General features: G+C 36.8%; 2 protein-coding genes across 4 annotated transcripts in view; both read right to left on the minus strand.

The window, feature by feature from the left end:
• The window catches only part of LOC117416443 (adhesion G-protein coupled receptor D2), an 85,835-nt gene extending 69,067 nt beyond the window's left edge, over positions 1 to 16,768 (minus strand). The window contains exons 1-20 of one of the 3 annotated variants that reach the window (XM_034027500.3): positions 16,521 to 16,768; positions 16,185 to 16,224; positions 16,042 to 16,069; positions 13,073 to 13,306; positions 11,921 to 12,547; positions 11,401 to 11,595; positions 11,213 to 11,298; positions 10,793 to 11,083; positions 10,247 to 10,358; positions 9,509 to 9,646; positions 9,012 to 9,117; positions 8,472 to 8,583; positions 8,311 to 8,366; positions 7,884 to 8,010; positions 7,297 to 7,400; positions 6,725 to 6,827; positions 6,046 to 6,199; positions 5,658 to 5,791; positions 5,209 to 5,324; positions 4,472 to 4,592 (exon numbers count right to left, since the gene is read on the minus strand). In XM_034027500.3, the coding sequence (XP_033883391.3) occupies positions 4,472 to 4,592; positions 5,209 to 5,324; positions 5,658 to 5,791; positions 6,046 to 6,199; positions 6,725 to 6,827; positions 7,297 to 7,400; positions 7,884 to 8,010; positions 8,311 to 8,366; positions 8,472 to 8,583; positions 9,012 to 9,117; positions 9,509 to 9,646; positions 10,247 to 10,358; positions 10,793 to 11,083; positions 11,213 to 11,298; positions 11,401 to 11,595; positions 11,921 to 12,547; positions 13,073 to 13,306; positions 16,042 to 16,069; positions 16,185 to 16,220 (2,880 nt within the window). In that variant the 5' untranslated portion in view covers positions 16,221 to 16,224; positions 16,521 to 16,768. Of the gene's footprint in view, positions 1 to 4,471; positions 4,593 to 5,208; positions 5,325 to 5,657; positions 5,792 to 6,045; positions 6,200 to 6,724; positions 6,828 to 7,296; positions 7,401 to 7,883; positions 8,011 to 8,310; positions 8,367 to 8,471; positions 8,584 to 9,011; positions 9,118 to 9,508; positions 9,647 to 10,246; positions 10,359 to 10,792; positions 11,084 to 11,212; positions 11,299 to 11,400; positions 11,596 to 11,920; positions 12,548 to 13,072; positions 13,307 to 16,041; positions 16,070 to 16,184; positions 16,225 to 16,467 lie in introns of all 3 variants that reach the window. The other 2 variants (XM_034027499.3, XM_034027497.3) reach the window with 2 other exon arrangements.
• Positions 16,769 to 18,011: 1,243 nt separating this feature from the next.
• LOC117417227 (kinesin-like protein KIF14) lies at positions 18,012 to 24,388 on the minus strand. The gene is made up of 6 exons (XM_034029210.3): positions 24,317 to 24,388; positions 23,253 to 23,474; positions 22,407 to 22,565; positions 22,178 to 22,300; positions 21,302 to 21,373; positions 18,012 to 19,501 (listed from the first exon to the last, which is right to left on the minus strand). Exons 2-6 carry the CDS (start codon positions 23,271 to 23,273, stop codon positions 19,481 to 19,483), a joined length of 396 nt encoding a protein of 131 aa, XP_033885101.3. The 5' UTR covers positions 23,274 to 23,474; positions 24,317 to 24,388; the 3' UTR covers positions 18,012 to 19,480.
• Between the last annotated feature and the right edge of the window lie 242 nt (positions 24,389 to 24,630).

Consider the following 24,630-nt stretch of genomic DNA (forward strand, 5'->3'; position numbering starts at 1 on the left):
TGTGCAAGACAAAATGCATGACAGCCGTTCATAAACAGATGCAATAACAAACAGCCACCGCCATCTGCTCTAATCAACATTTGAGCCGACGGTTCAATCCACAGCAGCTTGGATGGAAGCCTCCGGAACAAGCTTGTGCCGTATTGAATTCAGCACTAGCCTCTTTGGCTGTCAATCATTTTAAAATTGTATAAAGAAGTCGGGTGGAGGAAAAGAGGGGATGGTCGTAAGAAGTGACGTAATAGTTGACGCAGTGAGAGAGAGAGAATGAGAGAATGCAGTATGGCAATAAGTTGTAATAGTTTTTTTTTTGTTTGTTTTTTTTTTGGTGTCTAAGCTTACTGTTAATTAATATATGAAATATAGCTTTGACACCACGGATGTTTTGTGTATGGGAAACTCGTTGGGACAGGAATGATGTCAAGTCAACGATTGAGGAATAAAGTGCCGAGTGATTTGAAACGTGCAGGATCAGTGAAGACGTCGACACGGTTTGCAATTTCGAATACAAAAATGGTTATGTAATGCGTGGAGAGCAATCCATATTGAGTGTTTTTTTTGTTCAAACAACTGAAGCTGCGGGTAGTGGTTTGTTGCACGAGTCTGTGAAAGCAACGTGGATTCTGCTTGTTGTTTTAAACTAGCGAGACTGAAACCTGGAGTTTTTCATACTGCTGTACTACTAGCTGGACAAACCTGGAGTTTTCTGCATATTGCTGTATTACTGGCGAGACTGAAACCTGGAGTTTTTTTTTTTTGTTTTTGTTGCCTGCTGGATTGTTATGGAGTTGTCCTGCACGTGTATTTGAGGAGGACGGCTGACAACTGTAGCGGGACTTAACCAGTATTATGGAAGTTCCCGTCGTTTCTTTTTTGGGAAAATGACTGTTTAGATCTATGTCACTTCCTTTCTTACTTTGCTTGACTTTATTATAGCCTCTCGGTCATTATTACCGTAACATACCTTGATGCAAACTGCTTGTTTATTATCTGTATATTGGTTGTTGGTGTAATGACTTGGAAAATATTGCCTGTTTGAAACCAGGTATATTTATGACCAGATTTAAAGAAAGTGTTTGATTATTTTTATACTAATGTTTTTTTTTTCTCTCTCTCTCTCCATTTTAAAACTGTATTAACTGAGTTTCTTTGCATATGAATCAGCTAAACTGAATTGCTATTTGCATAACCTGTGATATGAATAGTTTATGAATGTTTGTTGTATTAAGGGCATAAAATTGATTCTTTGCATATGAATCAGTTAAACTGAATTGATACTTGCACAACCTGTGATATGAATAGTTTATGAATGTTTGTTGTATTAAGGGCATAAAATTGATTCTTTGCATATGAATCAGTTAAACTGAATTGATACTTGCACAACCTGTGATATGGATAGTTTCTTGGCATATGAATCAGTTAACCTGAATTGCTATTTGCACAACCTGTGATATGGATAGTTTCTTTGCATATGAATCAGTTAACCTGAATTGCTATTTGCACAACCTGTGATATGGATAGTTTCTTTGCATATGAATCAGTTAAACTGAATTGCTATTTGCACAACCTGTGATATGAATAGTTTATGAATGTTTGTTGTATTAATGGTATAAAATTGGTTCTTTGCATATGAATCAGTTAAACTGAATTGCCATGTTCTCAATATGGATTGTGAATGTTTGCTGTGTGTAAAGAACTGCATCCGAGGAATAACCATAGTTAATCCGTTAGGAGGGCTCAATATGAGTAATTTAATTACCATTTAACTATAAAAAAATCTTATTGGCTATTCAGTTTAATTGCTTGTGCTATGCTTAGGATAATGCGGAGACCATGTAAATTGAGAAATATACCATTGTATGTTTCTTAATAGATATGTTATCAGTAATTGGGAACTAATTGAGTACTAAAGGTGTCAAGGAAGAATGCTCTTAAATGTGTGTTTTGTGTAGTGTGTAAAAAAAGAAAATGAGTGACAGTACTGGTTATGGAATAAATGTTAATTGGTGTTTATTTAAAACCCTATTCTTAAGTTATCAAGAGTCAGTTGCAATTTTTATATTGTAGGGTCGCGTTGGTAGAAACTTGGTTTTGCTACAAGGTCTGAGTAACGAGTTGTTTTTTTTTATTGGGAAGTTAATATATACTTTCCTGGCGCCCAAACTTTATTATTAGACCAATTTCGTTACAAGCTGCTTCTGCGGTATTGATATGTGCATTGTGTACTTGCGTCTGTCACCCAGGTCAACCCTGCTTTATCTAAAGCAGTGTGAAATCACGTAGCCGAGCCGCATGACACCGGGTCCTGACTTGTGTAGGTTCCGACCCGGGTAGAGCATGCCAGTGTGAAAGGGGCTTTTGTTGTTTTTGCTGGAGTGAAGATTTTTTAGTCTCTGCTGTTATCATCCAGAATAAATTTTTCAATTCCTAAAACACTGGCCCAGAAATACACAGGCCCTATTCAAAGTAAAAAAATACACTTTTAAAAAAGAGTAACCATAAATAACAACTGGGGTTTCTTTTTGTTTTTCAGAAAATGTACATTTTCTAGTTTACAATATTTTTTTTCTCTAAATTTACAAACATTTACATTTATGGCAAAATAACAGTCTTTAACCATACCCCAGTGGTTCCCAAACTTTTTCAACGTAGGGACCACCTTGGTGTTTGGATTTTACCCACGGACCACTTGCCACATATTTATTCACAACAGCATTTCAAAACTACTTTTTATATGTATATGTATAAGTACATGTATAAAGTATTTATATAATGTACCTAACCAGGTCAGCAAGGAATGTTTTCATTTTGTAAAAATTGCTGATGGCTGTTTCTTTTGTTTAATATTTTTTTCACATTCTGAATGCTTTGTAGATAAATGGCGTCTCAATTTTGGACACATAACACATAATGCACTGGTGCTTGGGTCGTCCTCGGATCCAGTAAGTGTAATATGTCCTGGTCCCCGCAACCGTTACCTTGTGTAGCAAATTAATCTATCAATTTCTAACGCAATTTATTGCACTCACTGAGTCGCGAACTTTGCTCGATGTACATATAAAAACACTGGAACACGAAGACGAGGTGGGTGGGAATATGAATCATTAAAGAAAGGTTGGAGAGTGTACAGGTCAATAGGACTTACAGCATTTTGGTTACATGTGATGGCATCAGAACAGACTGTACACATTATTTCCAGAAGTAGTGTTAATAGAATTTCCTTTTGGCATATAGTCTTGTGAGATATTAAACCTGGCTGAATAAACCCCTATAATAACATGGAGCTGAAATCGATCAATCACACTACACTACACTTCACAAGTTAAGCAATAAATATAGCCTCTTTTTGTTTCACATTAACTTCTATTACTATATGCAGCTAAGCTCTCTAAAAACGTATATGGAAATATATATCCCTGGCAACTCTGTAGCACATATTTTATATTGTTGAAAATTAAAAGTACCAAACCTGTGGTTTTAATGTTTTGTTTTTGTTTTTTTTAATTTAGTCATTCTGACCAAGTTAGGAATATTCAATGACAGCCAGATTACGTTTTTTTTCCCCCTGAACAGTGAAGAATAAGCACAGATTAGAAAGATGTGCATTTATGTGAATGCTGATGTAGATTTTTTTTTTTTTAAATAATGCTGGCTAAAGACAAATGTACCTTCATAATGTGTGAGTTATTTAGTTAGTATTTGTTTCACATTAGAAAGCGGTTTCAGTTAATGGCAGCTTTGAAGGAGATGCTTGGTATTGCATCAAAGAGAGCTGTAATATATATTGATTTATAAACACACCCATAATACAAGAAAACAGATAAAGGGGTAAAATGCAGACTACATACAATCTTAATTATATAATCACGAGGTTAAAGCTGTTTGTTGTGTTGCTTAGTAATGGTAGTAGCACAACGTGTGATTGTGTAGAAATGGGTTTTTACAAGAACTGAATTGTGGGAGTTGTTTGCAGACCACCAGGAGTTTACTCACAGACCACAGGTTGGGAACCACTGGTCTACACCATTGAAATTACATGATTAATTTATTTATGTATTTATTTTAACTTTGTAAAATAGTATAAGTATTAGTTTAATCAAAAAAACACTGCTTTTATTTTGGAGACATGTGTAGTAATTAATAACTGAAAAGTCTCATTTCACAATTTCTCAACGGTATTAACCCGCATAGTGCAATTTATTCAGAAAAGTAGAAAAAGCCCCTATTAAAGTTACCAAACAAAAAAAAGGAACAACTTAGACATTTAATTTAGGGGCTTGTAAATATTAATTTTAGAATTATAAATAAGCGTTTTTGATACAAATTTTGAGTAAACAGCTTTCAGAATGTGAAAATGATTTACTTTATGGTTAGTTTAGTTTATTTTTGTATATAGTGTCTCTTTCTGCTAGAATTGTCCTTAAATTGGAGGCAAGGTAAAAAGAAACACAGAAAGTGGAAAACCACGTACCTGCAGCGAGTTGAGAAGCACAAAGATGTAAGCCATTACTATAGAGAAGGGTACCAGTACTCCACACAGCCACGTAAGCCCCAGGATGGGTAAGAGCACTAACACAGCTTTCACAGCAGCCCTGGAAAACAATAATCACTGAATCAGGGCTAGATATTGGGCACAAAACACAGGGACAATTACTTCCAGAATACAATACTACTTAAAGTAGCTTGTTGTACTGTACTTTTGGCCACTGTTAAGGTAGAGTATCTTGTTGGATTAACCCTTCTAACCCCTGTGCTGAACGCTTTGCTCTCAACTCTGAAACAGTAGCTTGTGTTGATATCGGTGCACATTTTGGTTTTAAGCTAAAATTAAAACTAAAATGTACCATGTTCAGTTATGTATACATGTCATAAAAACTCATACTATCCAGACATGGAGTTACCTCGTTCTAAACCTTGTCGCACGAGTGCATACATTGCATATTGAGGTTTACAATAAGTGATTTCGAATGTAAAAGTTAAAAAAGGGTACTGACTGATACATAATTTGTATAAAATACTTTAATACTAATGTATTTGTAGTATCTTTCCTTAACAAGTTACACATACTGTACATAGCAGATGGTTCACATACAACACACACTGGAGTTTTTTTTTTAGAGTTTTTAGGGCTGTTCATCAATGGTTTCTGTGATTGTATTAGTAAATGCTGCCCCCTAGTGGCATGCTTCGGTTTCACTTTGGACTTACCGGATCTGATCATAAGCCTGCTCAACAGGACTGCTGTTCACAGTAAGCATTATTGCCCTCCGCTTAGCAGTGGATAAGGTAATCAATACCACCCGTGTGAGGACCAGTATATTCACCTGCAAAACAAAAGTACATTCACAGTGAACATTTACATTCATAAATACTACTCCCAAATTGACATGTGGGAGTTTTTCAACATCACATAACTTGCAGATAGTTCAATTCCAACAATAGTTTCTACAAATTATGCCAAACTACAGCTACTTACTGCAGTGTGAAGACAAGTAGCAAACTGTGTGCTACACACACAGCATATGTCATTTTAGATTATTGAAAATATATTAAAAGTCCTTGTTTCAAAGGATACAGAGGAAAGTACAATGGTGTTTGCTGGTATTATAAGAACATAGATTTTTAATAGTGTTGGTTCAGTTTTATGGCACTCTTACCATGATAATAAAGATAACAGGGCCTGCAAAACCCCAAATGACTCCGTTTTTGACACTCAGCCAGCAATGCCCATCTGCAGAATATTTCTCCGAAGTTGCAGCCAGGGTGATGCTGACTATTAGAACAGGGAGACCTGTATTTCAAGTATAATTAAACCATTACTCTTGGCAAAGCATTAAGACAAGCTAATACACTTTACCAAAGCTTATTTCACATGCATAAAACAAGATGCGTGTGTGCATGCAGTACAGCTTACAAGGTATAATTGCACTAAGAGCTATTAAAACACTGACTGGTGTTAGGACTCCCTGTGTACGACATGCTCATTATAAAATGACTCGGCCTTAATACAGATGAAAGTACAGTAAAACTGCAAGCTGTTCTTACCCCAGCCGATCAGGTAATAATACTTCATGCGTCTCTCCTCACTCAGATTCACAGTCACCACCTTGCTCCACAGCAGGAGCCCCTCCACCAACATCCAGGTGAACGCTGCCATGAAGAACAGGTGCAGCAGGGCAGCCACCACAGTGCAGGCAACCTGCACACCACACATCCAGCACAGTTAGGTACCAGAGTCAAAAACCATTCACAACACTGCTTTATGTGTTTCTTTTCAGCTTAATAAATACATCTAATTTGAAAAAAATAATTGTGTCTTATAGGCACAAATGTAATGGACATATTAAAATCTAGTAGCTCAATATTAATATTATATATTAAACCCCAAAAACCGACTTAAATGGGAAAATTTAATTCTGAAACTAATTGTATGTAAAAAAAATAATGTGATATCTTGTAACAATTGTAAGTCACCCTGGATAAGGGCGTCTGCTAAGAAATAAATAATAATAATAATAATTCAACATGCATATAAACCTAGCTCTCATTCATAGTGGAGGATAATAAAAATCATAATGCAATCAGTTTTTTGTGTATTTTTTTTTTAACCAATAACTTACATCTAGCCCCATGATAATAATACAGTACACCTCATGGAAATAACCCGGTGAGAAAAGTTGAATTCATAAAAAAAAAAACACAGTGTATTGATTAAAAAAAAGACCTTATTGCTTGTGGCCGACCCGCTGCTCAGAAGCACTACCTGTGCAGCAATCAGAGCTAAGAACAGATTCTTGTGAATGGATGTCCGATCAGATTTTGGAATGCTACAGACAAGACAAAATGAGGATTAGATTACGTCTTTAGCACATTTAGAACAATGTAGGATTTTGTTTCCTGACTATTACAGTAGGAACAATGGTCTTACATGGAAATTACCCAAACAAAATATTGTTACCTAAGGTATTTGCATGGTAACTCCATGGCACAGGCAGGTAATTGTACAAGTAGTTACACAGTAGTTACAGTACCTTGTAGTTACCCAGTTATTACCATGGTATTACATGGTTGTGTATTGTAAAGTTATACCCAGAAATCTTCTAATTAAATGAATACAGATAATTAATACTGAATATACTGTCCAAGTAAACTTATTAGAAAGAAACATGTGACAATAACACTGTTCTGCACTTATTCTTAAGTTTCTTCATGTCCCCCTCAACTCCCAATTTCAGCATAGTGCACTAGACAATGCCTGGATAAGTGTTATCTAAAGATACCCAGGAAAGCACTTACTCAAGCACTGTGAAGAGCGCCAAGGTCATCACTAACGCACAGAGGGAGGCTCCAGACCCAATGAAAGTCAGCTTAGTCAAAATACTCTCCTCTTCTGGGCTCCACTGCAAACCCCAGCAACAAAACAAAACAGCAAGTGGAAAAATGTACTAAATCGCTAATTGTAATGTTTTTCAATTCAATATTAGTACTACTATTAGAACGTGGTGTGATCTGAAGAGGGAATATTCAGAAGTGGGAGTTTTTGCTGAAAAAATATGTATATATTTGTTATAGATTCTCTTTAAAAAAAATGTACTACATGAAAATAAAACCACAAAATTGCTTTAAGAAAGTTCAATTTTAATCCACTCTGTAGTCAACAAAATGGATAGAAAGGGATGTAAACAGTTTGTCCTTTTTTAAACTAAACACTAAAGAAAAGTTTCACTCGCTATCTGCAGAGCACCAAACACTGACTGACAACTGGTATGAGGTGGAGGCCTTTCGCTGGATACCAATTAATACATTGAAATAATAACAATTTATTCAAAACTTTTTTTTTAAGTTTAGGAGCTATCATCTCACAATGCCTGTACAAGTCGTACCTTTACTTCCATAAATTTCATTAACACTGCAAAATTTGTTGTGTGGTTGCAAAAGCAGGAAGTAACCTGTGACCCCAAGCGTACCACCTGACACCCTTCACTTGACCATCCTTCTTGATGTCCATTCCTAAAACAATTTAAAATCACAACTTCATTCACTTAAGAGACATATCAGAACATGCATTACCATTCAAAAGTGAAGTACATGTTTAAACTGGTTTTAAACTTCTTTTTTCCCCACACATTCTTCAGATATGCAGAACAATATATTAAGATGAATTCCCATTTCATTAGGGGCATTGAAAAGGCTATTTAAAAGTTTGAACACTGCCCCCCTCTGTACACATTGCTATATTTTTGTATCTATTAGATAGATAGATAGATAGATCGATATAGTCCTATGTAAATTGAAGAGTACATCACTTACTTCAAGCTAAAATTCCAAAACACACAAACTGGTAAAGGAAACTGAGTATACCCCACCTAAAAAAGAGACAAAAACAAATATGTTAAATAGAGATTAATCTACTTAGTACAATTATTTAAGGACTGTCTAAAGGTGTCATTATTGTAGACTGAGTTTCTTACCAGTTCTGCATGTGATAACGTGTAATGAACAGCTACCGGAATATTCCTTCTTGTACTGAGATCTCGCACTGTCGATGATATAACAGCGGTTGTGAGTCTACCTGCCTGTGACCTGGAAATACAAAGAAGGTAAGTACAGATTCAGTGCTGAGGTGGAATCCTGGATTATTCATTTCCTCATTCTAGAAAGTAATGTGAGTCTTTAGCCTTAAACACTCACAAAAAAATAAAACAATAAAAAAAACATGACATTTCAATGTATTTATTTTTCAAATTTATCACAGGTCCATAAATAAATCAGGTAATTGCATATATCCCCATCAACATTTTCATTTTCCCACCGGCTAAAACCTAATTTTAAAGTGTGATATTTTAAAGCCTAATCTATGTAAATTCATGTTCCCCTCCATAGTCTGTAAATTCATGTATGGTATGTTTGAGGAAAGGTATCAGTTTGCAAACAAATATGAACTGGGGATGAAAAAGTGTAGCACTGAGGTTGAGGTTCTGACATTAGTCAAAAGAGGAAGTAATGCCTACCTGCTGTCTGTCTTCTGCAGATGCAAGACAGGTTCTTGGTACAGATTTGCTTGAAGTTCCACAAGGTGACTGTAGTATACATGTATAAATGTAAGTTCTCTGTATCCTAGCAAATACAGTAGGGAAACAGAAAACATTCTCATGAAAACAACTCTTTCATACAGAAATACATCACCACAGCCAGCCTAATGACTTGCAGCTTTTCTTGGGATGCTTCTTAAAGAAACCCAATAGAGTGTATAATAATAATAATAGTAATAAATAATAAAGCCCACTGGGTGTTGTCCTGTATTGTCATCAATGCCTACATACTGTTTAATAATAATGTAAAATGTAAACAAAAAAAAAATGAATTTGTTAATAAAATAGGAATATGAATATATGATAAACAAACTCATACACTGTGGTGCTTATGTGTACAGCATTTTTGAGAATCCAACGAAGAGGCTATTTAAAAGAAATAAAAGATATTTCCTGTATACAGTGCAGTTCCTTACCTATCGCATGTAACCTTGACACCTCAGTATCTGGGATCTGAATTTCATCTTGATTACCAGAGTGACTGCCGAGGGTCCCGGGTTTAAACACACAGCCACAACTCAAGTGGGACAAAGTCCGGGGCTCTATGTGCAAGTCTGGGGATTTCAAAATTTAAAAAAAACGTTCCAATATAAAATATGTATCCACTTACCATTTTAATAATTCTCATTTTGTGTCATATACATTCAATGGTTGTATCAATGCATTGCTGCCCCTACATTTGCTTTATTGTACATTGTTGTTGTCTATTATTTGTTATACAAAGGTTCATATTTTATTTGACTAAAAACATAGTATAGACCCATATCTTAAACAATATCCTAAAATCATATGTTTTCTTTAAGGCATCAGGTTTTCAATCCAAACAATAACATTTTTTAAAGTGTATACATTGAGAGTGGCATTTAAAGAAAAAATGTGTGTACAGTTACTATGTTTTATTTTATTAACTCACTGTAGCTCCCAATGTATTCAGAGGATCACTATATAAAACAAATACTAATTAATTCCAGCAGGTGTCAGTACAATCTAGGCAATTCTCAAGGACTGCTACACATATACAGTTGAATAGTCAAACCTGATCAAGACCACTCAAGGAGAACTGCTTCTCTTACATTAAGAGACCTGACTTATTTCCTTTGTATCTAAAGTAACAGCCAACTGATTGAAAAAAAGAAAGAAGAAATACATGATACCGATGTTCTTTGTTGACAGGGTGAAGCTCGTTCCCGCCATCGACAGTGTATCAGCCATCAACACAGCCAAGCTATCTATGTATTTAATCACTGCAAATGGTCCCGAAATCACCTGGGTAAAGGGAAAATTTGTAATTTTAACAAAAAGTTTTGAGTAATGAAATACATAAAGCTATGGTCAAACATTCTGCATCACCAAGAATTTTAGGACTGAGACGTAATAAAAACATAATTTAGATATTTTATTTAACATCATGTAATCAAAGAAACTACACAATTATATCGTAAAGGTCTATGGAAGCCATAATAGTAGTAGAGTATTTCATGTTAGGTTTCAAAATTTCACATTATTCAATTTTTGAGTTTTTCGTTAGGAATATGGAAAACTACAAAACGGTATGTAATTCAATATGTTAACATAACATTATTCAGAAGGTTTTATTCGACGTTATGAAGCAAAATTAGTTAATTCTGTAGGGTAATGCAAAATGTTTGGTCATAGCTGTAAAAATAATTTATTAAGCATTATCTATTATCAGAACCTACCGACTGCTCGGTCAGCTCCAGCCACTGTGCAGAGAGTCCTGTATCAATGACTTTACTGGCTAACTTGAACCAGTTGGTAGCCAAAGATACAAAGGCTTCTGAGACATTTTCTATCTCCACAACACCGAGCTCTACCACAGTCCCCATAAACTGAGTAAGGTAGAGGAGGTCAGCAGAGGTGAGGATGTCTGGGTTCTCATCCAAAACTTTCAACAGCACTCCAGTGAGACTGTTCACTCTGGAGAGGTTTCGTAGGATCCCTGTGGTGTTTATCTGAAGCTCATCCATCACCTGATGAACACACAAAGCACAACTGAGAAATCTATAAGGTTGAACCTTTAGCTATGATTAATAAAAATAAAGCTAAGAAAGCTAAAACCTTAATTACTACACATTTAACGTCAAACCAAACAGACTTACGGTGCTGGCAAGAGGTTCTCTGCTCACAGTAAAGAAAAATGAAGTCTGTGGTATTAAAGAAAATCGTTGCAGATGTTCGTATACATCTAAAAAAAAATGGTGTTTTAAAAAGTTACTGGTACTGGCACATACACATGAAAGAATTTTTAAAAGACTAAATCAGTCTGCATGTTACTGTGAGAATGTACCTTTGTCATACTGACAGAGGGCTCTCTTTGGCTTGGAACAGGTTTCCAAACCCCAACTTCCAGTTACAGGGTCAATGGTCACACATTCTCCGGTAACTGGCATGTAGTTGACATTTAATGAGAAGTTATGATATGATATCGACCCTCCATCTATCCAATCAAATGGCATTTGGCCAACAGTTTGGCTTCTGTTATCTATAGAAGTAAAGAGAATGATGACTTGTTACTGCATATTTCCATTATTAAATTAAGAAAACACCTTTGTTCATGAATGTTACTGAGCATCTCTCATTTAAGTCAATGTTTTTAGCTGAGATGTTACATCAACACATCTCAAGACCATGCCGTAAGTTACTTATGGCAACGAAATGAGTAAATCTAGTTTGTCTAAGTTAAGTTGTTTATTCCTATTGTGTTTTTTGGCCTAATTTTAAAACATTATTTTTCATCTGTACATAAAATGTAGGCTAATTTTACCAAGTAGTGATTGAGGCTTTCTAACACGTTTGTCTAACTTCACCTGGACACTGAGAAAATACCCAATTTATCTTCAAAGAGGGCTCGAGTTGAAGTGCTGAGAAGTTCCATGTAAAAAATAATCCCTCTGAAATCACTGAACAGTCCCTCGCCATGGACTGAATTGCACTGGAGTTCAACACCCGGTTCCACACGTGCAGTTGTGTAATGTTTCCAGTGAAAGACTCTTCCTTCTTAAAGGAGCCGCCAAAAGTGTCCTGCTCCTGACCAATAATGAAAACACCATCCTGGCCAATGTCATCAGACAGGAAGAGCTTGTCCCCAGAACCGATGATAGATCCATCCATGGAGATAGCCCACCTGCCATCATCTCGGGTCCAGCTAACACACACAAAGTGCCAAAGACCATCATTATCCCCAGCCAGGGAATAAGGGCTGTGTATACCATGTACAAGCAAAGCCAACTGGATAGGCTCCCCATGGACTATGTTAGCACGAAGCTGGAACTCATTAATAAATGACTGAATGGAATAAGAGAACACAGTGGACACTCCCAAGCAACTTGGATCAAACTGAATGTAAGTACAGACAGTCACAGCCTGCATGTTAGGGAACTGCTGCATGATCCTAGCATGCTTCTGGTCAGTCCTAGTAGAGAACTCCAGAACACCTAGGAAGAAGAATTTGGTTAAAAAGGGCCAGTAAGGCACACTGTGAATGAAGAGACAAATACATAGCAATAGCAATAAATAAATCTGTTCTCTTTTTTATGACATTTGCAATCAATCCAATAGTTTTGCAATTGCTCAAATATTGTATTTTTAGTTGTAATTATTATTTTTAGTTGCCAGACATATGTAATATACAGTAGATCAGCCAAAATGTCCTTAAATTAGTAAGCGGTATGGTTGCCAGCAAAACCAAAAGGAAACTGGATCCAAAGTGACAGATCACTAGATTGCACAGGCTCTAGAAGGATCTAGCCTAACTGCAGCACCACTTCTGAACTCCAAAACACTAAGGTGCCGTAAATAAATAAATACAACATTTAAAAAAAGGAAAATTATATTTGAAGTTACTTAAATATATAAAAAAATGTTATCATGAAATACAGTAACAAAGTGCAGTTGTGCACACTGATATACCGCATGAATAGCCAGAAAAAAAATAACTCACCATTTAACACTTAACTCACCATTTAAATGATCCATTGCCTTCCTTCCAATCCAGAAAGAATCATTTATGTTGTGAGACCGTAAAAAGTGGCTCAACTCCCTGGTTTCCTGCATCGTTGCCACCGTGGTAAGAAATCCAAACTTTTGATGACAGGCCCATTTTGCTTCCTTCCACTGAAGCGGACCAGGCACGTACTCATAGTAGGAATCATTGTATGCAAAGTGATGTCTGTTGTCAAATGTCAACTGTAAATCTGGCGAAATATAATTGTCATATTGATCGTCCTAGACACCATACTTTTTTGTTTTGCACTGATTCGTAACACTGACATTGTGACATATGAGTGGCAGTTTTGTTGGTATTTAGCACATGGAAATTATTTATTGGTCTGCACCCAATATTTTACAACACACCCAGACACATTACTATGTCTCTAATTGACACTGGTTCCCTTTCAATTCGAAGATAACCACAAACGACATTATGTATGGAATATGCCTGCCCATTGGGTCGGTAATTGCTGAACTCTCTATACCAGAGCTGCCAATAGGCCCCTTCCTGGGATGATGTACTCGATCCCGCCCACCAAGGGATTAAAACCGTCATCCTGAGGAAGCCATTTCTCTTTTTCCTTCTCAAGACGGTACGGCAAGACCTCTGTGTTGAGCTGAGCGTGTCGATAGAAAAGAGCTTCTCGAGTCGAATCGAATCAATTGTATTTCCCTTGCATTCGTGCTGAAAGCTGTCTCGCCACTTTCCCGGAATCAATGACTTTGAAAAGACGAGCCTTTTGCCTTTCTGTCTTTCAGTGGCCTCCTCACTTGCGTGGTAGGCTGCTCTTTGTAATCTGTCTGTCGTGTGTGTGACTGCCTATGCAGTCACCTGCAAGCGGTTGTCTATTTCTTTCTTGAGAGTACACAGTTCCTCAACGGGGCTAGGCCTTGTCGCATCCCCGCTGTTAAGTGACTCTTCCAGCCGTGCTCTCCTCCACGTGGCTAGACCTTGCCACATTCCCGCTGTCGAATAGACCTAGCCGGCTGCGTAGGCCCGCCCATCTCGGTGAGTCGGGCCTTGTAAACAAACAGTGTGCTCTCCTATCCTAGCGTGTTAAAACAGGCTGCACCGCTTGCCTCCCTAGAAGGCGCAGGCACATCAGCAGCGAACACCGTGCCTACATGGCAGTCAGAGGGAATGCAGGACGTGGCCAGCCCACACATGAGCATCCCAGAAGGCGTTTCCAGGGCAAGCGCCCTACAGCCACCCCAAACTGCCCCACCACAACCTCAGTAGCCCAAGCAGGGCCCCTGAAGGCTGGTGGCCTCAAACACCCTTTTCGGCACAACAGCTGCAGTACTGGTGCGCTTGCACCTCAGACACCTGGGTGCTCACCACCGTGTAAAATGGTTACGCGCTTCAGTTCCACTTGGGACCGCCTCCCTTTCGAGGTATCATAAATACTTTCATGGCAGACCCTCTCCAGGCCTCGGTACTGTCAGACGACAGAGTTGCAGCTATCCAGGGTTGCCTCTCCCTGTTTCGACAGGGATTGCAGGTCACTCTCCTATTGTGCCAGAAACTATTGGATCTGATGGCCAGAGCCATATCAGCCATTCAGCTGGGTCTGCTTTGTATGCACCCGCTACAAGCGTGGCTCAATGCGTTCCACCTCAACACCAAACGTGACAGACACAGTCAGCTGACTGTGTCTCACGCGTGCTCGGCAGCCCTACACAAAGGTGTGTGGATGTGAATAGTGTTAAACTGCCAGGTGGTGACGACAGACGCCTCCAACCTGGGTTGGGGGGCGATCTGGGAAGGCAGAGGAGTACGCGGATCCTGGCCAGACCGCTGGACATCCCTGCATATAAACATGCTGGAGTTGCAAGAGGTCTCCCTTGCTCTCCACCACTTCCTCCCAGTGTTGAAGGGTATACATGTGTTGATCCGGACGGACAACACGACAGTGGTGGTGTATGTCAACCACCAGGGTGGTCTACGGTCCCCGGGGTTGCATCGCATGGCCTTCAGGCTACTGACATGGGCTCAGAGGAACTTGTTGTCCCTGTGGGCAATGGAGTGGTGAACTGGGCAGCGGACCTCCTCTCCAGGGAGGGTCCGCATCCGTCAGAGTGGCGACTCCACTCTCAGGTAGTGGAGCGCATTTGGGAACAGTTCGGGACGGCGCAGGTCAATCTCTTCGCCTCGGCAGAGACAACGCATTGCCCCCACCGCTTAGGCGGTCCACTCGGCGTAGACGCCCTAGCGCACGAATGGCCCAAAGCGTTTTTGTACTCTTTCCCGCCTATACCGCTGCTCCCGACTTTTCTCGAAAAGGTCCGGTTAGAGGAGGCGTCAGTTCTCCTAGTGGCCCCCAGGTGGTCCAGGAGAATCTGGTTTTCGACCCTTGTGGACACAAGCCGCACATTCCACTAGAGGGTTGGCTACATCTTGGGCCCTCTTCAGAGGGGCCTCGATGTCTGATATTTGTACTGCAGCTAGCTGGGCTACGCCGCATACCCTCTCCAGGTTCTACCGCCTTAATGTGGTAGATTCTGCCCTGCCTTCGTTAGGCACAAGGGCTCTTGAGGGTGTAAGCTCACACGGCTAACCATTGGGTTATGCGGTTCTGATGCATCCCTCATATGCTGCCATTCCTTCTCCCTCGCGACGGCTCTGGTATACATTATCCCATACATAATGTCGTTGGTGGCCCTCACGGGTTCGATGGAAAAAGAGAAATGGCTTCCTCTGATGATTTTAATCCCTCGGTGGGCAGGACTGAGTGCATCATCCCAGGAAGGGGCCTATCGGCAGCTCTGGTATAGAGAGCTCAGCAATTACCTACCCAATGGGCAGGCTTATCCCATACATAATGTTGTTGGTGGTCGTCTTCTCTTTCAGGGAACCAGGGTTACTGTAAGTAACCTAATGTTTTCTAGACATAATTTAAAACTGGAATTGAGGTTTGAATATAATGATAAATCCTACCTTCACTAGCACAGTGATGAAACAAAACCTGTAAAAACAAACAAACATTAAAGTGTTTTTTTTTTTTTTTAAATGTGAGTGTGATACTACAAATCAGCCATACATTTTTTATTATTTGATTAATACAAATCCGAAATACTTACAAACAAACTTGTGTAGATACATTTAAACCATTTCATTTTCCTGTAAAACGAGAGGGGTTGTTTTAATGACTCAAATTAGGTTTGTTAAAGCAGGTGAAATGATTAAAAATACTGAAATAAATAAATAGATAAATAAAAATAATAAAAAAATACTAAGAAACACGCACGTTCATAATTCAATCAAAAACTGCATTTTTACATGTTACTTAAAGTAATTCATACATCAGTCAAGAAAAACACGTCGTTCGTTAATTTATTAACATAACTATTTGTAACAACTTACTTATAAATATATTTATCACCTCCATAAAGCAAGACGCTGATGTTTCCACCTACCGGCGCTGTTTATATTTTAAAAGCAGCCAAACAGAGCAGTCAAGGAAAGTTGTATTTGTATTGTATTTACTTTTTTTCAGTTAAGATTTAGTTTATAAAATAATAGTTCCATTTCGATAACGACGTTTGTTTCTTCTATCATCCTAATTCCGCTTCTGCACTGCACTAATATCCCGGGCAGCACTCGTTCCAGGGTTGCTCAGATTAACCAGCACACGTTTAGATGGTTTCCTATTGAAATGCAGTTCCCTCCTAACTGACATCAGTGGCGGAGAATTAAAAAAAAAAAAAAAACACCGCCTCCTGCAGAGAACTATGTAGCGGGCTGCAAGTCTGTGACTGACAGGACATGCAACTGGAAAGCATCCCAAAAAGGACTCGTGTACAAAACGGAAAAGTCCGCTATACCTCTAGCAACTTTCAGCAACTGCACGTGGTCTATCAGTTATGCCTCCACCTCCCTGTCTGCCTTCACAACACTGGTGTCATATAATTACAATGGCTTTATAAAGACATGCAGTAGAAAAACACTAGCAGTTCCTACTGTTTACAGCTGGCTCCTTTAGAATTCAGTAACCTTGGCAATGTATGTCAATCAACAGGGTGTGGGGTTTAAAACACAAGGTCTTACTTCCCAACAGTTTGCTGTATTTCTAAAATGTCTTTTTCAAAATAATTGCAATTGTTTTCACATTCCACCTAAGTGGAAATTACAGTTGAATTCAGTAGAAATTATGAATGGGTTTCTAATGGTCTCAATTTGTAGGTATGAACGGTTTTACACTGCTCACCAGCAGACCTCTACTGGTATTCTGATGGTTGTCATTATACCTCCCCTTTAGAAACTCCTACTGAAATAATGCGGTCTAAACTGGTTTTAAATGGTCTGAATTGGACTGGTTGGTCTGGACTACTTCTACTGGGTATGAGCTAGTAATATAAACAGATGAGATTTTATCACTTTTGACCAGTTATTTTTATTTCACATTTGTTATGCATTGGGTCTTCCTGTCAAAATGTCTTATAAATGTTATTTGAGCTTGTTTTTGTCGGTATGGTCTGGAACCAAAGCAGAATTTACACCTGCCTTGACCTGCACAGTCGCCAGATCCCAATCCAATTAAGCATCTTCAGAATCTTGACGCTAATAGTAGGTATCCTGGTTTAAGTTACATTAAACAAAACCGGGACCCAGCTACAGTTCACTGGGAGAGAGACCAAGAACAAAGTGTTGTTTCTGATAGTGTCTGTGCACTGTTGGTATAGTCCCAAAGAGGCCCCTACTATAGTAAAATGTTACATTAATTTGGGTATGCTTTGATTTTTTTTTTTTTTTTTTTTTTTTTTTTAATAGTCATGATATGAACCAACTACCTGACTTACTGCAGCATCTAAAAGCATAATTAGTCCAAAAGCAACAATGTAAGACTGTAGTTGCATCCCACTAAGCTATGGGATCTGTTAAAAACAAAGTACAATATTTCTTGAAGTAACATTTTTTATTAAATATTTATCATGTCCATTCAGGCAGGATATTTCAAACCATGAATAATTCTATAAGGTACATAAATTAATACAGCATTATGTAGTGTCCTGTGTGTTTTGCATACACATGAAAAAGTGCAGTATACATTGTTATAATATTCCATACATTTAAAAACACTTTTCCACAAATAGTTTGTATATTAAATTAAATCATTTAAAATAACATCAAACTAGTTTTACTTCTTGACGTATACTCCTTTTTTGAATACCACACAAACCAAACCTTGAAAAAGCACATTTGTACTATATTTAATACAACTTTGTAATAAACTGTGTGTACCGCCATATTCATGAAAACTAACACATACCAAAAACACTGCATACACTGTGAAGTGTTTATATACAACCTATTTTTATATTTTAAGACGTCACAGAACTTAACTGGGGCTGTGTACAAGACTAGACATTTAGTTATCAAACTTGGAATTATTTTTTACATAACAAATACATCATTCATAGAATGTTAGCCCACTAAGTTCTCAACATTTCTCATTAAAAAAAGGGTTTACCAACATCAATTCTGAATCTAAGACCCAATACTATTCATCAGATGATTTACAATATGATGTGGTTTGACTTTCAGCCCAACTGAAAAAGTAGCTCATACTTTTACCTCTAACCATACTTCTGATTTTTGCAATAGGTGTTGTCATGCATAGTATATTGATAAATTACACTTAAATATTGTGTGTGAAAACAAATTTGATATAAAACTAATGCAAAATATTTATATTTTCAAAGTGGATGTCATAAAATAGTAACATTACAGCAGGCTTGTCAGTGGTACCTTGAGGCAGACCTGCTTTGTAGACAAAATCCCTTTACAAAAAATATGTATATTCAGTCCTGTGAACCCCTTCTTTTCCCCAACTGTTTCATGAAACTCCCTTCTTCAGCTTTTCTCATATTATCTTGCGTGTTGGAAATATCTTTCTTTTCTCCTTGCATTTGATCATAATCTGCTGTTAATGAGTTTACTGCTGACTCCAAATCATTTCTTGCAGAGCTACGTTTCATGCAAGGTATCTGAAGTCTTGTAGTTGAGTTGTGCACTGCAGTGCTTGGGAAGGAAAAAAAAATGTTATTGATGACATGAGGGAGTCCCTGCTAGTATTGAGTATGAACTGAACAGGATTCTCTAGGTATGATGTGTTTTATTCCATTTTAGCACTGAGCCCCTAAATGTTTTCTTCTTCTAGAATAAATAAGAAGAGTAAAGCTTGAGTGGTCAGGCCATCAGATCCTAGTCATCAAACCAAAATACTTCAGCATGCCAAAAACCAAGTGCAATAACCATGAGATTAAAATGTTTTAACAATAGGCTGGATCTGCCTGATGCCCTCAATAAATTTGATAAATTCAACAGCAATAGTTTTCACTGCCTTCAGATGCTCAGAATGACCATCCTCTTGTCCCTATAAAGATCCAATGCTTCTCTGTAAAATACAAAGCAGACAGAAAAAAAATATATAAAATAATATTTTGGAATACTGTACTGTAGCAGCAGGATATTGTAAAGAATGCAGTTATCAAATACAGTGACCCTGGGGGCTTCAAAGAGTTTTTGCTCCTCATTGCCACTGAAGAAGGGTTAATATACTATTAAAAGGCAAAAAATAAGTCATAACATTTTTAATAATTGAAATTTGATTATTTAAATTAGTAGTAAGGTTAAAAAAAAAAAAAAAAACAGAATATTTGTTTTAGCTCTGCATAAATGTGACAGCAAGAGCTTAAAACAAGATTTAAACAAGCCCTAACCTTGTTTAACACATTATATTGTATTTTGGTTAGCTGTGTCAAAAAGTTAGAACAGACTTAAGCGCGTGCTGAGATAAACATGCTTTATGAATTAGCAACTAAAAATAACCACAGGATTTAAGCACAGCTACATTTATTTTTTTACACACGTCTTAGAGATAAGCATGCTTTATGAATATGACCCACAATCTAACTACAACAGCATTCTGATTTTGAAATGTTAGTGTTTCTGAATAATCTTTTATAAGGAGCCTATAAACTGAAGTGCATAGCTGCCTTTACAATATAGATACTGCGCTGAACAATACAAAACTCAAAAAAGCCTTCCAATGCTGTTCTGTGGATGCATTTCATGTTCTTATTTTAATTGGGCAGCTTGGACAGTTGCTTTGTTATGTTTAAAAAAGATAAGTCATGTAAAAGTTTATTCATTGTATTGGATCTGCCAGGGTTCATAAATCACTCTATTATAAAACAGCACCATTAAATTACTTAGGCAACCAAATAAACCCATTAAGCCTGGATTGAAATGTGAATTGTTTAAAACACCTACATCAAAAAAATATATAAAATAATCCATGTATTGCAAAACATCTAAATGAATGAACTGATCAGTAAATGCACAGTAATTCTGCTAACAATGAAATTGACTTAGAATACTGCTTAAGTATTTCTATGAAAATGTTATTAATCAACTGTTTTTTCAATCTAGTACTTAACAACTATAACCAAGTAATATAGGAAAATAGATAGACTGTGTAAATCCAAAATTACAGTTCACATTTTTGTACATCACATATTGAATTTAAAACAGACACACAATTGTCATGCCTGCTGAAACAGAACTGATTTCTTCCTAAAATACATTTCTTTTGGTTGTGACCAATTGTTTACATAAAAAATAAACACTCTTTTCAAATTCACTGTGCTATATATATATATATATATATATATATATATATATATATATATATATATATGTATATATATATACTGTATATATAAATCTTTAAAAAAAATATGTGTTAGTATGCAAACTGTGTTCTTATTACAAAACACAGATTCAAGCTGGAAACCCTATATGAGAAATGATAGAATCCATTATGCAGAGTAATGAAAGGACCACCATATTTTATTTCAGAACAGCTGCAGCATTTTGCAGCAATTTTTAACAGTGCAGTTTTGTCTGAATTAGCTTCCAGATGTATACTGATTTAATCTAGGCCTTTAATTCACTTACAAATTAAATGGAGTTTGGTGGTGTCGACGCAAGTCAATTTGTTAATTATTACCAGTTGCCTGCATGTCATATTGTGGTACCTGGCTGGATTTAAGATTCTAATGTTGACAACCCATGCAAGGTAAGTGCACTAGAACCACTGTTAAATACTTTATGAGCGCCTATCGTCATATAAATTATACTTCGAAACATTAAATCAGCATCTAGGCAGCCTATATCATCTTGTTGTTCTTACCGGATTAGAGTTGATGATATAGTTCTGGATGGATGTTGTTAAAAGTGAAATGTTCTTCCCTGCCTGCAAAAGCTGAATATTTACAAGTATAATTATTAGATCAGTGGGGGATCTGTACAATCAACAAGACTGTTTTAATAAAATCATTCTCTGAAAATATGACAATGTACTTTTTTTTACCCATGAGAACTAAAAATCTAAATATTTATATTACTTTGTCTTTGTAAATTGTTAGCATGATAATAATAATATAAAAGTACAAGAAGATTGCAAAGTAAATTGAACAATCTTTTATGTAGATTATACTCTCCAGAAAACAGAATATCTAAAATGATGTTTCTTTTGTTCTGCAAATGTCATCTTCAAGTTGGAATTCAATACAAACACAAATCTTAACTTTTTATTTTGTATACTAAGTTGTTAAAACATCAAAGTTTGCTCAAATCCAGTAGCTGTCTTTTTTTAAATACCTCTCAGTGTCTCTCATGTTTTTGCCAGGATGGAAAGGTCAGTGTCACCAAGCAACACAGAAAATGCTCGAAGGTCAGCCCCACTACCTGCTGCTAACATGAAGATGGAAATGGCAGTTCCTCCTTCCAACAAGCAGCTGCTAGCAGAGCACAAACCACTTTCCTCTTTTATATCTTTAATTAAACTTGTAAAGACTGGCTTTAAAGAGGGATACAGTTTCAACCAAAATAGTTTCATTACAGGTGAACAGGCAACACATACAGTATTGTCCTAACAACTTGTAAATTAACAGGGTTGCATAGTCTTTTGCTATAGCAGATCCAAACCAAAATGGTTTAACTGCTGATAATTTGTGGCTGATCCTACTGCTTTAATGCTTACAAAAATATGAATTGATTTCCATACCTCAGATTGAGGGAATATTGCTTGAACTTCTCTTTGCATCTCCTTTGCCTGGTGCACCCTACCATCTAGAAGACTAGTCAATCCTTTGCATGCTCCTTCATAAAGTGGAACAGCAATGCAGTTCTGGAATGACAGAAAGATTAAAGAAATATTAAACTACTGCTGTAAAAAAAAAAAAAAAAAAGCAAAAAGAAAAACAAAGACTTTGTATTAAAATACATCATGTTACCTGGTAAGTTCTTGCACCTTTGCTTCTCTGTTCTGCAGTGTGGAGTTCTGTCCCAGTTACAAGTGCAAGTTGGCCAATTAATTGAACTGTTCTTTTTATAGACTGGCTGCTTTTGTTTAGAGCTTCTGTTACCATTGAAGAAATGTCTGAATCGCATCCCTAAAAAAACACAATGGGAACAAGTTCTGAGACCAATTAGGTTCAATCATGCATTAAACAGCTAGAGAGAGAGAATATGGATTTTGAATAAAGTAATTATTTAATGTACTGAAAAAGCGTCCGCTTCTGCTTATGTGTGTACTGGGATAAATAGCTGAATTATTTACTGTAATATGGTACTAATTATACATTTGAAAAACAAATAGATAATGTTTAGTGTAGAAAGAGCAATTTTACATTTTCAAGAGATATTTATTTGAATGCCTAGTCTTATCAATGACTAATCAATTATTCCATTCCCCTTAGAACTTGACACCTGTCTAGTTGTAACTGGCACAACAAAGTAAAGCAATAGAATCATCCTAGAAAAAAGCAAGTCAATGTAGAACCTGAACATGGTTTGACATCAGAATTCCACTGCATTGTAAAAAAAAGGCCACTCTGTCAAAGTCACCCTTATCAACTGTGATTGAGTTTCACAATTACAGTCAAACACTAACGAAGCGAACAAAAAAAAAAAAACCAGAAGTTCACATGTGGGATTTTGTCCATAAAGGACATTTTAAAAATAATTCTTAATCTAGTCTTATCCTCAGTGCCTTCTATTTTAATAACTTATTTTCAAGATACAAATCCAGCAAAACAAGCCAGAAAAAACATCTGTATTCTACAATAGGGTTTGCTTACAATTTTTTTGGCTTTCATCATCTAGATGTTCATAGAAGTCAGAGATGGCAGTAACTCCTGTGTGAATGGTAAGTATATCAGATATTAATCTGTTTGGCAGGCTCTCATTCCCACCACAAGTTCTGAGTTTTTCCACTGCAGAGCCAATCAGTTATTTGCATATGCGAGGCAACGTTGATTCAGAGATGCAGGAATGTGCACTGTGGGTGTTATTAATTAATCCTAGAGGGAAAACATAACATATGTTTAAGAAATAATGTTTTCTGTTCATGAGTGCTGTTTTTTTAATCACGTGTAAAACTATGAACAGCTATTAAGATTGGGTTTGTCTACTTGACTTCTAAGTTTTACCTAAGATTAAAAACATGCTTTGTAAAATGTAACATGACAAAACAAAACAAAACACACACACACTACTGTTGTTTCAAATACAAGGACAAATCATGATACACACTTTTAATACAAAACTACTTGGGTCCCACCTTATCTTAGCGTTGTATTTGTACATATCACATTGGAACCTCACAGGGCTCCTAGGTCCCAGTCTGAGGTAGTGTAGAAATCTATGTAAAAAACATTTTTTTGTCCTGTTCTCATGTATACTCAATAAAGTTTTGCATTCTTCAGCTCAACAAAAATAATTCAGGAATGAAAGGGTCAAAAGGTAAGTCCACAAATCTGAGCTTGAGAAGCTACTTAATGATTAGCCCACACAATTTAATACAGTTAACATTCCTGCTGCCATAAGACTTTAGAAAATGGTAGAATTTATACTCTGGCTAATGGGATCTGTAAATCTAGAGTTAATAGACAGAATAAAAGGGCCTTAAAATTTCTCACTCTTGTAATAGAGGAAGCATTGTAGTTGTTTAGCTAACTAGCGTCACTGACTTGGGCAGACTGATAAATGATGATTCTACTAGCATTACTATGGCAACCAGTAGAAAGACCGAAAAGCTGTGGCTTGTTTTGTGAGTTCTGTTTGTCCAACTTTCCAAAAGCTTGCCTTTAGATAACAATACAGTACAAAGACCACAATAATGTTGATCGCCATTTAACATTACCTGAATTTTGGGAGTTGCGAAGACTCTGAATTGGATGAACTCTTATTTCATAGAGTTGTCCTGAGATTCTCCTGCCTTTTAAAAGAGTAAAAATAAATAAATGTCAATGTAGAACCTGAATTATTGGCTTTAAAAGATGTGTGCAAGCCACACAGTGTAGAATACTGATCAAATAATAGTGTTAACATCATACAGCCTAAAACTCAGGGGTTTTTCAGTTCTAACGTATTAATATAATTATTGTTAAAGTATGCTTTTTTAAGTTATATATATAATTTTAAGGATTGGAGTTCTGTATTAAATATTTTGGTTAG

Source organism: Acipenser ruthenus, chromosome 12 (assembly GCF_902713425.1).
Source record: "Acipenser ruthenus chromosome 12, fAciRut3.2 maternal haplotype, whole genome shotgun sequence".
NCBI lineage: Eukaryota > Metazoa > Chordata > Actinopteri > Acipenseriformes > Acipenseridae > Acipenser > Acipenser ruthenus.